We start from the raw sequence: 15,083 nt of genomic DNA, 5'->3' as shown, positions 1-15,083 counted from the left end.
CCTGACGTCCTTGGACAGCTGTTTAGTCTTGGGCATGGTGGAGAGATTGGAATCTGATTGAATGATTTCTTCTGTGGACAGGTGTCTTTTATACAGGTAACAAGCTGAGATTAGGAGCACTCCCTTTAAAGGATAACTATAGCCAAAGCTTGTTTGGCTGTACTTCTATGGATCACAGGAGTGCGATTTGTTTTGCACTTCTGTGACCCAATTTCAGCAAAGAGCGGACTTCAGTCCGCTCTCTGCTGACGTCACCAATGTCTAGATCCGCCAGGTGCCTGCACTGAAACCCGGCTCAGCCTCTCAGCGGGACTGCTGTTCCACCACCTCGACAGCTCAGCGCTCCAGTGAGCGAGGAGGTAGAAGAGGAGAGAGCTGTGACTTCGTCTACAGCTCTCTGCTCACTTAGCTGTGAAAACCAAGTGATCGCTCGGTTCTCAGTGAAGATTCATTGCGGGACAGATGCAGCCTCAGACTGAGGATGCATCTACCTAGGTAAGTATGAATATGCAAAAAAAAAAAAAATCCCCTTTTTAAGAGTGCTCCCAATCTCAGCTTGTAACCGTATATAGAAGACACCTGGGAGCCAGAAATCCTGCTGAATATTTTTTTTTCACTCAAAATGCAAATCAATTTATAACTTTTTTGAAATGCATTTTTATGGAGATATTTGTTTTGTCTCTCACTGTTTAAATAAACCTACCATTAAAATTATAGACTGATCATTTCTTTCAGTGGGCAAACATACAAAATCAGCAGAGGATAAAATACTTTTTTCCCCTCGCTGTATGGACGAGAAACTGTACATGGGACGATGCGAAACGTACGTTCAGAGGCAGTTGGACGCATTTTTCAAATGCCTCTGAACTCATTCAATGTTATCCTATGTGACCGTGTACACAGTCTTGTTTATTGCCGTTTTTAGGCAGTTGCGTTTAACAGCGTTTCTTTGAAAGCAAAAAAAATGGGTTCAGACGCAGAAGATTTCCAAGTTTCAGACTCCAAAACGCTGCTAAATGCGGTAACCCCCCTGTTTAGCAGCGTTTCCTTTTATAGGCATTTTTCATTTTTGCCCATTCAAAAAAAAAAAAAAAAATTTTAAACGCGGCAAAACGCACGTTTTAAACGTGGGTTACTATCTGTCAAGTTAAATCATTCAGGAGCAGTTGTAAAAACCTCCCATGTACATGAAGCCTTAAGAGTTAGCCTAATGTACTCATGTTATGAATTATGGGATAGATAGATCATAACTTAAAACCATGTAGAACAAAAAAATTAAGTAGCAATCCTATTCGCAAATGGTTGCGCATCGAAATACACATACGCATGTCACAAAATTGTAAAATGTAAGGAGAGTTAGGCAGAAAAAAAGCACTTTAAGTGTTAACACTTTGCTCAGTACAGCTCTTCCCAGGGGGCGTGGTCCCCCGGGTATAACCCCCACTCTGCCTCAGCAGCTTCCAGTTTTTTTTCTGCTTAATGTCACTCTGGAGTCCCTGTACTCTGGAATTTTTCTGCGATTTTTTTTTTTTTTTTTTTTTTTTTTTTCTCGCCTTTATTATTTTGTTCCTGCATTTTTATTGAATCCTGTGATTCTTCTATCAACAGCCGACTGGGTGACAGGCTGGGTCTTGACTCTTGTAGTCCCCCCCCATGTTCGGCCATTGAGCATGTGCCGGCCCTCAGCTCTGGGTCGTCCACGACAGGCCCCATTGCTCCAGGGGCGGCTGGGGAACGTCGTGTTCTAGGGCACACATATGACCGGTCTCTATGCTCTTGTCACAGTGAGTCTGGCCGACAGCCATGCCGTTGGTGGACGTTGGTTCTGTCCGGGATACCTCCAGCCGGTGGTTGCAGGACGGGTAAGTAGTATCCCCCTTGCCTCGGCGGGGTGGTTTCGGCTGGTGCATTCCTGGGGAGGTCGTTTGAGGGTCCGCCCTGCTTTCCTTTCTCCCTTTTCCTCTCCCTCCTTCCCCGTTTCTGGGTGACGGTCGTGAGGTGGGGGGCCCGCTTGGGGGGCTTAGTCTGACCTGGGGGCTGCAGCTGCTGTGGGTGCTGTTTTGGTGTTTTAGTGCACTGCCATGGGGGGGGGGGGGTGTCCCATGGGCCTAAATGTTTGCCGTGTGTCACTGGGGCTTCACTGTACTTGTTTTAAAAAAAAAACTCAGTTTTGGCACCATTTTGCAGGTGACCGGCTGTGTTATATGGCGCAGTAGTAATTACGGCGGCCATTTTCTCGAAGCCCGCAGGCTGTTTTTTTGCATGTCGGCGGCCATCTTGGTACAGCTCTTATGAATGGCGCAGCACAGGCAGGGTGGAAGTTAGTGTCTCTAACTGTTAACCCTTAGTGTCCCTGTTTCTGTTGCCTCTATGGATGCTATGATGGCAGTCCCTGAGGCGTTTGTGGTCAGGATGGAAGTGGTGGGGGAATATGGGGGGTTACAAAGCTTCCCCCCCCTCTGCCTCCTTCTGGGATGTTTTCTGACAGGGAATGAACCTTGCGGCTCTGGTTCCGTTTTTGTCAGATGCTGCAGGCCCAGGCCCACACGGACAGTGAGGATGACCCTGTTTCAGGGTCAGCACATGATTGTTTTTTTTTTTTTTTTTTTTTTTTTTTTGGGGGGCTCTTGACACTGCGGTGCTGGTTACTCAAGCTATTGAGGATTCGGCGGAGGCACCAGAGGTGTGTCAGTCCCTTTTGGGCTCAGTAAGCCGCCCCGCAATAAGTGTTTTCCTTGTGTTCCATGTCTGGAAATGTTATGCAAGGAATGGGATAGGTCGTAGGAAGTTTTTGCAGTGCCAGGATACTTTGCGGTCCGTTCCCCTTTTTGAGGAGGATTTCCTATAACAGTGGTATCTCCTCCGTCAGTGGATCCCCCTGTGTCCAGACTGGGAAGCTTGTTTTGGAACAAGGCTGCCACATTACCTGTGGAAGGGGCTCGCGCTTTTGAGGACCCCGCAGATAGGAGAGCTGTGGCTGTGGCCCACTCCATATTCTCAGGAGGAGGGCGGTGGTGAGACTGATTTTGGTCGGGTCTCTGGTGTCGCTGGCATTTACCGGACGGGCTAAGTCCCTGGTGCGGGAGCTAGAGGCGCAGACTGCTTCTGAGACCTGCGTGGTCCTGACCGACCAGTTGGTACAAGGTCTAATATTTGTCTGTGTGTCGGCCCTGGATATGCTCCCCCTGCTCTCCAGGGCCTCCGCGGTGGTACTGCCCCGCCTTGTATGGCTAAAGGTTGGTCTGCGGACCAGTCCTCTACATAGTCCTTGGTGGACTTACCCTGTGAGAGTGAACGGCTTTTTGGGGTGTCCCTGGATGACATCATAAAAGATGCCACGGGCGGTGTGAGCACTCTGCTCCCGCAATCTGGGAAGGGTAAGGTGCCTTGCCGTAGGCAAGGGCAGGGCTGTGGAGTTGGTAGATAAATGTTCCGACTCAGACTCCTCAGTTTTATGTACTTCCGACTCCGACTCCTCTGTATTAATATGTGAATGTATTTTATACATTCCTTGAGTGAAAGAAACGCAACCCACCACAGGACTACTGGCTGGGAAGCCAACAGTCTACTGTATTGCACAGTTTAAGCAAAAGACAAACACAATGAAAACAATCAAGTGAATGGATAGTAGCAGCAGGCATAAACATCAGGAACAGGATCTTTACCAGTTCAAAAATACAAACCACATTATTTGGTTGTTTTAGAACAAAAACAAAGCTTATCTATAATGAACCAAAAACCAAATATGCAAAACCTATAAATGGTTTATATTAATCTTGAAATGTAGTTCTAGGCTTAGCAAATGCAAATTAATTCAATGTAGAGTTCTAAGAAAGAGAATTGCCTCTGCCAGATCCTCTTTCATAGAGGCTCTTAAGTCAGACTTTATTATTTTTAGGGCTGAAAATAATCTTTCGACACTGACTTGGGTGGGTGGCATTGCAGTAACTATTCTGGCCACATCACTAACGATCTCTGGATAAACAAGGATGGCTTCTTCAACAGTAAGTTTTGATGAGTGATCATACTTTTCAACTTCTTTTAGTGCTTTATAAAACTCCTGTTGGAATTTTTTTATTTGGACACTTACTGGTTCTCTAACATGCGTTCCCTGTAAAAGCAGAACACAACACTATGGAAAGTATAAGTATTGCAGCTCCTAATTGTGCGTTGCGTGCCATATAGTGAAGCACATGAAAAGCATGCTTCTTCACGGTCACTTAACGTGTTCGTTTTGCGGTTACGTGAGGCACTGCATGCATTGGTCTTTATTCTTACAGTAGAGGAGTCATTAATTATAACTTTTTGTGAATTGGGACATTTAAACTTGCTTTTTTTTTTTTTTTTTAATTCCAATCTAAATTTAGTAGGAGTCGGTGCATTGTTTGCCGACTCCGACTCCAGGTACCCAAAATTTCCCCCGACTCCGACTCCGCGACTCCGACTCCACAGCCCTGGGCAAGGGCCCTCATTTACTAACCCCAAGCGGTTTTGTTTTCGCCCACCAAGTGCGTCAGGAATACATTTTCCGGTCCTGGACCTCAAAGCCCTTAATTGCTTTGTCTAGCGTCCCTGGATATCAAGGACACTTACCTGCGTATCCCCATTTGCGCAAAACACCAGAGGTTTCTGCGCTTTGCGTTCGTGGAGGACTAGTTTCTTGCCTGGACGACCTTCTTCTGTGAGCTTCCTCAAGCTTGGAATTGGTAGACGATGTGTCTATCACCTGTCGGAGCCTCCAGGATTTTGGTTGGCTGCTGAATATCCAGAAGTCGGTACTGGTGCCGTGTCAGCGGCTGGAAGGTCTGGGGTTGGTCCTAAATTCCTTGGAGGCGAGAGTTTTCCTCCCAGCGGAAAAACTGCGGAATCTGCGGTGCAGCGGTTGGCGACCCTAAATGGGCGTCGCTTCGCTTTTGCATATCAGTGCTGGGTCTGATGGTAGCCTCTTCCGAGGCAGTTCCGTAGGCTCAATTCCACACTCGAGTGTGCATAAGGAGATTCTTTCACGTTGGAACGAGATTCCTTCGTCTCTGGATTACCAGATTCGAGTCGACTGACCAAGTCCTCCCTAGTGTGGTGGCTGACTTCTCCGGTACTCCGGACTGGAAAATTGTTCCTGCCTTGGACAGTGATCACAACGGCTGCCAGCCTCTCCGGCTGGGGGGCTGTTTGGAGTGCCCAGTCAGCCCAGGGGCGCTGGACTCAGGAGGAGTCCCGCCTTCCAATCAATGTACTGGAGCTCCGAGCGATCAAATTGTGTCTCTCCAAGTGGTCTCTGGGTCTGCAAGGCCAACCGGTCTAAATCCAGTCCGACATCGCCACGGCTGTGCATACGTCAATCATCAGGGGGGCACGCGAAGCTCAGCTGCAGCGACGGTAGTCGCGCACATCCTCCGGTGGGCCCGAAAGCTACGTTCCAGCTCTGTCGGCAGTGCACGTTCCGGGCGTGCTGAATTGGCAAGCCGACTATGAGTCGCCAAAGGCTAGACTTAGGAGAGCGGTCGCTACACCGGGAGGTGTTTCAGAGTCTGTGCCGAAAGTGGGCCACTCCAGACGTGGACCTTCTAGCGTCCCGTCTCAATCGGAAGGTGTCACGATTCGTGACCAGGTCGAGGGACCCGTGGGCGGACGCATCAGATGCACTGGGTGGCGCCTTGGGGTCGCTATCGCCTAATTTACGCCTTTCCTCCTCTGAAGCTTCTTCCTTGCCTGCTGCGCAGAGTGAAAGCCGAAGGTATTCCAACAATCCTGATCGCCCCAGATTGGCCGCGCCGCTCCTGGTACGCGGACCTGGTGCGTCTGGTGGCAGACGCCCCCTGGCGTCTACCCCTGAGAGAAGATCTTCTGTCGCAGGGTCCGATCTTCCACTCTGTTTTACAGTAGCTGGCTTTAACGGCATGGCTGTTGAGAGCCAGGTGCTGAAGGACCGGGGCCTATCAGGCTCGGTGGTCTCTACCATGCTGCGTGCACGGAAGTCTACTTCACGTAGGATTTACCATCATACGTGGAAGGCCTACATCTCTGTGTGTGAAGAGATGAAGTGGCACCCTCGTACTTACGTGGTGTCCCGGATTCTGCTGTTTTTACAGCGGGGAGTGGATCAGGCTCTCGCCTTGAGTACGGTTGAGAGTCAGATTTCGGCTCTGGCTGTTTACTTTCAGCGACCCTTGGCGACGCACTCCTTGGTGCGTACGTTTGTGCAGGGGGTCTGGCATGTGGCCCCTCCGGTGTGCCATCCACTACCCCCGTGGGACTTTAGTCCTTTCAGTGCTTCAGGACATCCAAAAGATTCCCTTGTTGACTGTCACAAGAGGTGGTATTTCTGGTAGCAATTGCCTCGTTCAGCCGTGTGTCTGAACTGGCGGCCTTGTCCTGCAAGGCTCCCTACTTAGTCATCCATAAGGATAAGGTGGTACTGCGACCTCAGCCGTCTTTTCTCCCAAAGGTGGTTTCGGCTTTTCACATTAATGAGGGCATTGTGTTGCCATCTTTATGTCCTCAGCCGAAAAAAACAGGAGGCCACTTTACATTCCCTGGATGTGGTTCGGGCCCTACGAGTGTACTTATCGGCTACGGCTCCGTTCCGGAAGTCGGACTCACTGTTCGTGTAGGTGGTTGGTCCTAAAAAAGGTCTGGCAGTCTTGTCGGCCACCATTTCTAGGTGGATCTGACAGGTTGTGCTTCAGGCCTATGCCCTGAAGGGGCGGGCGCCTCCCTTTCGGGTTACGACGCATTCGACCAGGGCGATCGGTGCTTCTTGGGCTTTCCAGCATCAAGCCTCTGTTACAGGTGTGAAGGGCAGCGACCTGGTCGTCGGTCCAGACTTTTTCAAAGTTTTTACTAGATGGATGTGAGTGCATCTTCAGATGCCTCCTTCGGCCACAAGGTGTTACAGGCGGCAGTTTAAAGTTGGAGTTCCTCCGTTGAGTAACTCCGGTTTTGTTTGAGGTGAAGCTTGGTTTGCTGTGTTGTTTTCCCACCCCTCAAATTTTTTTGACACTGCTTGGGGACGTTTCTAAGGTCAAAGGCTGCTGTGTCCGTCCATGAACGGAAGAGAAAATAGGATTTTTGTACTCACCGTAAAATCCATTTCTCTGAGTTCATGGACGGACACAGCACCCACCCCTCCTTTGTACTGCTTGTTACGAACTGGAAGCTGCTGAGGCAGATTGGGGGTTATACCCGGGGGACCACGCCCCCTGGGAGGAGCTGTACTGAGCAAAGTGTTAACACTTAAAGTGCTTTTTTTTCTGCCTAACTCTCCTGGAAGGAAGCGGATATAACCCTAAGGTCAAAGGCTGCTCTGTCTGTCCATGAACTCAGAGAAAGGGATTTTACAGTGAGTACAAAAATCCAATTTTCCACAAGGACAAGCTTTTTTTTTTTTTTTTTTTACTTGGAAGAAACATTTTGGACATCTTTTGAGCACAAGAGGGCAGTGCAATGCCACAAAATAAATGTCGGCGCTATACCTTATTATACAAGTGCATGCAGAGATTTCAACCTTTTTAATTGTGTTATTTAGACAGTTTTGATTTTAACAATGTATACTTTTTATAATAAACAGAGCAGACAAATTTATTAAAAAAAAAAAAAAAAAAAAAAAATTCCCCTCAATCTGTCTTTTTTTCATTCAGTTGTTGTAAAATTCTGTTTTTTTAACCGTTCACATAAAAAATATCCCCAATGACTGCCCACCATTCTTTTTATTTTTGACTCACATGGTATCTACTGAACTAGGCTATTTGAAACCTGAAATGTTGGATTGTCTCGCTTGCTGATGAAATCCTACTTGCACTGATGATGTAGAGAACTATAGAAAATGTATGTGTGTGTTTGTTTTTTGTTTTTCCCCCTCGCTGTACTTTTATTGTACTTTGTGAGAAGTAAAAATCAAAACCTTGAGTGCCGGTTCACACAAGGGCAACACAACTCTGGGCGCGACTTTGCGAGGAGACTTCAGCGCGACTTGGGGAGACTTTAAGTCGCCTCCAGGACAGGCGACTTTGCCAGTGGCCAATCAAAAAAATAAACAGCTCTGTGGGAGGGAGGGGTTTGCCTGAGAACTAGTTTCTCTTCCTGTTAAGTTGCTTCAGTTAAGAGAGGGGATCCGACTTGGAGGCGACTTCCATTGAAATCAATGGGTACAAGTCGCCTTGAAGTAATACAAGAACCTCTTCTGAAGTCGGAGCGACTTCAGTAGTGTGCATTAAGACGGCTCTCATTCACTTCCATGTAATTTGCCATGTTGCGCGACTTGGGGCGACACAAGTCGACCTCCAGGTCACGGTAGTGTTAACCGGCTCTAACAGATGTTCAGAGTGCAGTTCTGCATACATATTTACTTGCATTTGTAATAGATTAGCTGTGTTTCTTATAATAGAATGTCCGCCGCACTACACTTGGCTCCTCTTGCAGTATTGTTTCATAAACAACAAATTGACTGCATACTCTGTCTCAACCCAAATAATGTCTTCTTTGTCTTGTTTCACCCCTCATGGCTTGCTTACAAGGAAAGGGGAAGTCTGTTTGACTATTAAATACTTCAAAAGTTGCCAAGTGGCATGCAACTTACATTCTTTCATATTTTCAATTGAGAGTGGAGACTGAAGCCGCATACACACGATCAGTCTATCCCGTGAGAACGGTCTGATGGACCGTTGTCATTGGTTAATCGATGAAGCTGACTGATGGTCCGTCGCGCCTACACACCATCTGTTAAAAAAAAAAACGATCGTGTCAGAATGCAATGACATAAAACACAACGACGTGCTGAAAAAAACTAAGTTCAATGCTTCCAAGCATGCGACGACTTGATTCTGAGCAATGCGTGGATTTTTAACCGATGGTTTTGCCTACTAACGATCGGTTTTGACCTATCGGTTAGGAATCCATCGAGCTGGCTTTTTTTTAACCGATGGTTAAATAACCTATGGGGCCCACACACGATCGGTTTTGACCAATGAAAACTGTCCTTCAGACAGTTGTCCTCTGTTTAACCTATCGTGTGTACGAGGCCTCACTGATTACAATGGCCAGAACCCAGGTTGTCCATATACAGGAAAGGCCAGTCTTGAGTGGGGAGCTATGGATCTCAGCAAGTTTTTTTTGTAGTGCATTTCTTTTTTTCTTTTCATATATTTTTGCTGAGTTGCATTTACGCGTGTTTTACGTGTGTGTGTGTGTGTGTGTGATATATATATATATATATATATATATATATATATATATAATATTGTGTGTGTGTGTGTGTGTATATATACATACACATAATCTCTCTTCCGCCTGCAGGGGCATGCCTCTTCTGCTGTGATTATTCACAGCGGAAGCCAATCTGCGGGTGCCAGGCACTTGATGTCTGCTGGCACCTGCCGATTGTCGGGCAGAGACTCAAAACTGAGCTCTTCCTATGTAAACAAGGCAGAGTTCTGTTCTGACATGAGAAGGCATAATTTTTGTGTTCTTGCAAAGCAGCAATTAAAATCTATCTTCCAATAGTAAAAGCAGATATATCAATTATGCCTTTTGGGACTTTCTTACCATTAACTTTGCAGAATACATATTGGCCTAAATTTTATGAAGAATTTTTTAATTTATTTTTTATCGGATATGTTTTATAGCAGAATGTAAAAATATAGTTTTTTTTTTGTTTGTAGTGCAAAAGAAAAACCACAGTGGTGGTCAAATATCAACAAAACAAGCTCTATTTGTGGGGGGGGGGGGGGGGGGGATATAAATTACAAATGTTATTTGGGTGCAGTGTTGCACGACCACGCAACCGTCAGTTAAATTAATGCAGTGCCTTATCACAAAAAGTGGCCTGGTCATGAAGGGGGTTAAATCTTCCGGAGGTCAAGTGGTTAAAGTATTTGTGACCCTAATCTACACCATGACGATTCTTATTTTCTATAGATAAGTATATTTAAATATGCTAGAGCAGTGGTCTCCAAACTGCAGCCGGGGGCTGGATGTGGCCCTTTACTCTCTTTTATCTGGCCCTTAGGGCACTATTTCATTGTCTTACACAAGCAATGGGGCACAATTCAATTCCCCCTATCTGACACAAACAAAGGTGCACAATTCTTCCCGATGACCCCAATGATGGGGCACAATTCCTTCTGATGACCCCAATGATGGGGCTCAATTCCTCCTAATGACACCAGCAATGGGGCTGAATTACACCAATTATGGTGCACAATTTCTCCCAATGGGGCCAATGACACCAATGATGTGGCACAATTCCCCTATCTGATCCCAACAAAGGAGCATAATTCCTCCCAATGACACCAGCAATGGAGCTCAATGATACCAATTATAGGGCACAATTTCTCAGAAAGACACCAATAATGGGGGAACATTCCTCTCACTGACACCAAAGATGGCATATTGTTTACACCCAATTTTTTTTTACTACCAATGGCTACCATCCGGCCCCCCTGACATCTGAAGGATGGTAAACTGGCCCTTTGTTTAGAAAGTTTGGAGACCCCTGTGCTAGAGCATAAGCATATGCCGTAAAAATGTTAAAGAAAATGTTTGAGTATGCTTGGTGTCTTGCGCCAAGTGGCACATCTCAGGAGCTCTTATCTCCTACAACCCCTTGCATAAAGTATGGAATCGCCACTCTTGAAAAATGTTGATTTAATTGTGTAGAAAAAATAATAATCACAAACATGCCTTAACCCTTTCGCTACCAGGCCCGGTGCACAGGTGCCCAGACCATTTTTGCAATTTTTTTTTTTCTTTTTCACTTATAGCTTTCAGAATTTGTGAAAGACCCCCAAAACCATATATTTTCTGAAAGCATATGTCCTCTAGAATAAAAGGGAAAGCTGGAGGGAGGGAAGGAGAGATGCTGCTCGAAGCGGCCATGGATTGGGGTTACGGGGGGCAGTTGCGGGTGATCTGAACGGTAGCGGGGGACGGGACACACATGTGGCTCTCCCCCAAACCCAATGCAGCACCTGAAGCCGTGGCAGAAGAGAGATGGTGGCTGCAGGGAGCTGGTTTGGGGGAGGGGGGGTGGGGGAAGAATGGGGTGAAGGGCATAGGAGAGAAGATTGGGGGGCAGTTTCAGATAAAAGGCAGCGGCGGGTGGTGGAGTGGCATGGGTACAGGGAAGCAGCGGAATTGGTGGGGGGGTTAATTTAGGGGTAACTAATAACTAGTCGGCAAACCGCAAGGTTTACAGTGGGCTAAAGAAATACAATCATTGACTGTGGAAGATTGGATGAAGGTTATATTCAGTGGTGAATTACGAATCTGCATTGGACAGGGTATGGTGATGCTAGAACTTTCGTTTGGTGCCTTTCCAATGAAATGTATGACATCATTGTTCATATGGGGTTACATGTCAGGCAACGGTACGGGGGAGATGATGTCATTAAATCTTCAATAATTGCACAAGTTTGTATTGGAATTTTGGACACTTCTCTTATGCCATCAATTGAAGGGATGTTTGGTGATGACATTTTTCAGGATGATAATGCATCTTGCCATAGGGCAAAGCCTGTGAAAACTTTCTTTCAAGAAAAACCTAGGTCAATGGCATGGCCTGCAAATAGTCCGGACCTCAATCCAATTGAAAAACTTTGGTGAGGTATAAAGAAAATGGTTCATGACAAGGCTCCAACCTGCAAAGCTGATCTGTCCAACTGCATTAGGAGTAAAGAATACTGTCAATAGTTAACCACTTGCTTACTGGGCACTTGAACCCCCCCCCCTCCTGCCCAGACACATTTTCAGAGCTGATGCACTTTGAACGACAATTGCATGATCATATACACTTATAAATGTATAATTGTTTCCCCCACAAAGGGCTTTCTTTTGGTGGTGTTTCATAACCTCTGCGGTTTGAATTTTTGTTAATTTTTTTTTTATTTTTTTTTTAAAAGACCGATTTAAAAAAATAAATACAAAACCATTTTATATTTTGTTTGAAAATTTTGCAAACGGGTAATTTTTCTCCTTAAAGTGGAGCTCCACCCTAAAGTGGAACTCACGCTGATCGGAACCCCCCCCCCCCCCCCTCCGGTGTCACATTTGACACGTTTCAGGGGAAGGGGGGTGCGGATACCTGTCTAAAGACAGGTATTTGCACACAGTTTCGGGTTTACTGCGGGCAGTCTGACGTCATCGATTGTGTAAAAGGGATGACACATTCGATGCAGCCGCCACAGTGAAGCACGGCTCTCCCCGTTCTTCAGCTCCGGGGAGCGATCGCAAGGGGGTGGCTAGAAACGAATAGCTGCCCCCTCATCCCGGATCGCTCACTGGCAGGTGGCACAGTTGAGGTGGCTGTGCCTCGTCCTCTTCGGTACCTATGTCCCTTGCACAGGAGCTGATCGGCTTTTTTTTCTCTCCGCCTGAGGCATGATTCCAGAATATTTTTCTCCAGAATTTAGTGATTTCCATATTTTCTTCTCTCTGCTTGATCTGCAAAAAGAGTTGCGATTTGACTACAGTTTTTTTTTTTTTTGTTTTTTTAGTGTTTCCTAATGCCAGAAGGTTGGAGTGGTAAATGAAAATAATTTTGAGGCATGTTTGTGATTTTTTTTTTTTTTTTTTTTTACACAATTGCACATTTTCCAAGAATAGTGATTCTATACTTTTTGCTAGGGGTTGTAGTAACTAGTAAATCCTGAAAAAGCTACAGGGAAGCACACCTATATAGAAGCACATATTTTGGATAATAATTTTAGGGGTAACATACATTTTAAGGGAATGTTGTAGTACAACAGAAGTTTAATATTGACAATTTAATGTAAGCCTGAAAAATCTCCCCCTCCCTCCCCCCCCCCCCCCCCCCCCCCCCCATCTTAGAGCGGCCCTCTAAGCAAACATTGCGGCAGTGCTTTTCTTACCAGGCATTTTGTTCATTGCCTTAAAGGACATATTTCTATTTAAGCTAGAACATACTGTATGTTGATGTTTTTCTAATTTCATATGTATCCACATGGCAACAAATAAGCCATTGTGATTCTTTAGCTGGCAGTATAACTTTTTTTTTTTTTTCTTGTTTTTGCTTTGTAGGGTATTTAGATTCTGAGAAGAAACTGTTCTCTCATCGAATATTATCTCGGGATGAATGTATTGATCCATTTTCCAAAACGGGAAATCTTAGGTTTGTGTTTATCTTATTGGCTTTGATTTCATTTTTTTTCTAGCACTCTAACCAACAGTTTCCTTTTCACAGATTTGTAAGAATATATTTGTTACACCAGGGTTTGACAAATTTGCTTGGAATCTATGAGCCAGCTAAAAAAGTTAGGAGCCAGAAAACGCACCCCGACCCGACGAGCTTGCGCGCAGAAGCGAACACATACGTGAGCAGCGCGCGCATATGTAAACGGTGTTCAAACCACACATGTGAGGTATCGCCGTGATTGGTAGAGAAAGAGCAATAATTCTAGCCCTAGAAATCCTCTAACTCAAAACATGCAACCTGTAGATTTTTTTAAACGTCGCCTATGAAGATTTTAAAGGGTAAAAGTTTGTCGGCATTCCCAATTCCACACCATGCTTGCACTCCCAGGCGCGACTACGTCGGCCTATGCCTTGAAATCAAGGTGGGAGGGGGAGGTGGGCCCAATGGAAGATGACGAGTGGAGCGATGCTCTGGATGCATGTAAACTCGTATCCTCAAAGCTATCAGACCGCCTCACACAAACCTTTATTATAAACAGAGCATACCTTACACCCCTCAGGATCTCTAAATACAGAAGGGACTTTCCCGCCACTTGCCCGATCTGCTGTCAGGACACGGGCACCTTCTTCCACCTGGTGTGGAAGTGCGTTAAGATTCAGGCTTTCTGGGAACAGGTGGTGAGGTTCCTTCACGACAAGATGGTGTCCCCCATAACCCTGCAGCCAAAGCCATGCCTGTTAGGAGCCTTCCCAAATGCGGAAATGAATACATTTCTCAAGGTATTCTTACATGAGACACTCTTTGTGGCCCAGAAGGTTATAGCACGGGTGTGGATGAGACCGGACCCTCCAGAGCTGTCCCACTGGCTGACAGAAGTAAACAATGTTTTGCCGTACAAAAAAATGGTGTATTCGCATAGGGGATGCCCAACTAAATATGAAAAAATGGGACAAATGGCTGAAATCACCTGCAACCTGTATCTAGGGATCTCTTGCCCATGGGAGAGATCAGGGGAGCGGGGGGGTACTGGGGATGGATGGCTGATCCGATGCAACATGTTAACACCCCGGGTCATTCCAGTGTAAGCGTTGTCGCAGTATCTATTCTTCTGTTTTTTTCTTTTTGTTGCTTATTTTTTTTTTCTTCTCCCTCTAAACATTCTATTCGTGACCACTTGAAGTTTGCTGTAACTATGCGCTGCTTGTATGCCATGTACATTATTGTTTTGCTCATCAAAAGCTTTTTTGATGGAAAAAAAAAAAGTTTGTCGGCATTCCACGAGTGGACGCAATTTTGAAGCATGACATGTTGGGTATGAATTTACTCGGCGTAACATTATCTTTCATAATATTAAAAAAAAAATGGATAACTTTACTGTTGTCTTATTTTTTTAATTAAAAATGTGTACTTTTTTTCCCAAAAAAGTGCGCTTGTAAGACCGCTGCGCAAATACGGCGTGACAAAGTATTGCAACGATCGCCATTTTATTCTCTGGGGTGTTAGGATAAAAAATATATATAATGTTTGGGGGTTCTAATTAGAGGGAAGAAGATGGCAGTGAAAATAGTGAAAAATTACATTAGAATTGCTGTTTAACTTGTAATGCTTAACTTGTAATACCAACGGCCACCACCAGATGGCGCCAGCTCACACAAGGAAGAGCTGGGGACTTCACTTTTGCCCACCTTCCAAGCCAAGTCGCCAGGACGCTATTTCTAGTCGCCATGGCGACCAGGATTTGTAGAGCCCTGTGCACTGTTTACTCAGAACGGTTTATTCTTTTGAGCCTAATTAAGACCTGTCCGTTCTGAAGCATTGCCTTTATACTAATACATTTGAACAGAAAGTGTGTTTTAGTGTGTGTCAAATGTGCATTTGGTTGGTGTGTTGGGGTGCCATTTAATAAATGGCACCCCAACACATTGTTTAGCTTGGT

The 15,083-nt window shown here is 45.6% G+C and overlaps 1 protein-coding gene across 2 annotated transcripts in view; it reads left to right on the top strand.

Moving 5' to 3' along the window:
• CTDP1 (CTD phosphatase subunit 1) overlaps positions 1–15,083 on the top strand; it is a 160,159-nt gene that overhangs the window by 41,173 nt on the left and 103,903 nt on the right. For both annotated transcript variants that reach the window (XM_040353848.1, XM_040353849.1), the window contains exon 6: positions 13,033–13,123. In XM_040353848.1, the coding sequence (XP_040209782.1) occupies positions 13,033–13,123 (91 nt within the window). The remainder of the gene's footprint in view (positions 1–13,032; positions 13,124–15,083) is intronic.

The sequence above is a fragment of the Rana temporaria genome, chromosome 5, assembly GCF_905171775.1.
Source record: "Rana temporaria chromosome 5, aRanTem1.1, whole genome shotgun sequence".
In the NCBI taxonomy this organism is placed as follows: Eukaryota; Metazoa; Chordata; class Amphibia; order Anura; family Ranidae; genus Rana; species Rana temporaria.
Note: the sequence above shows the minus strand (reverse complement) of the source record. Positions and strands in the feature narration are given on the sequence as shown.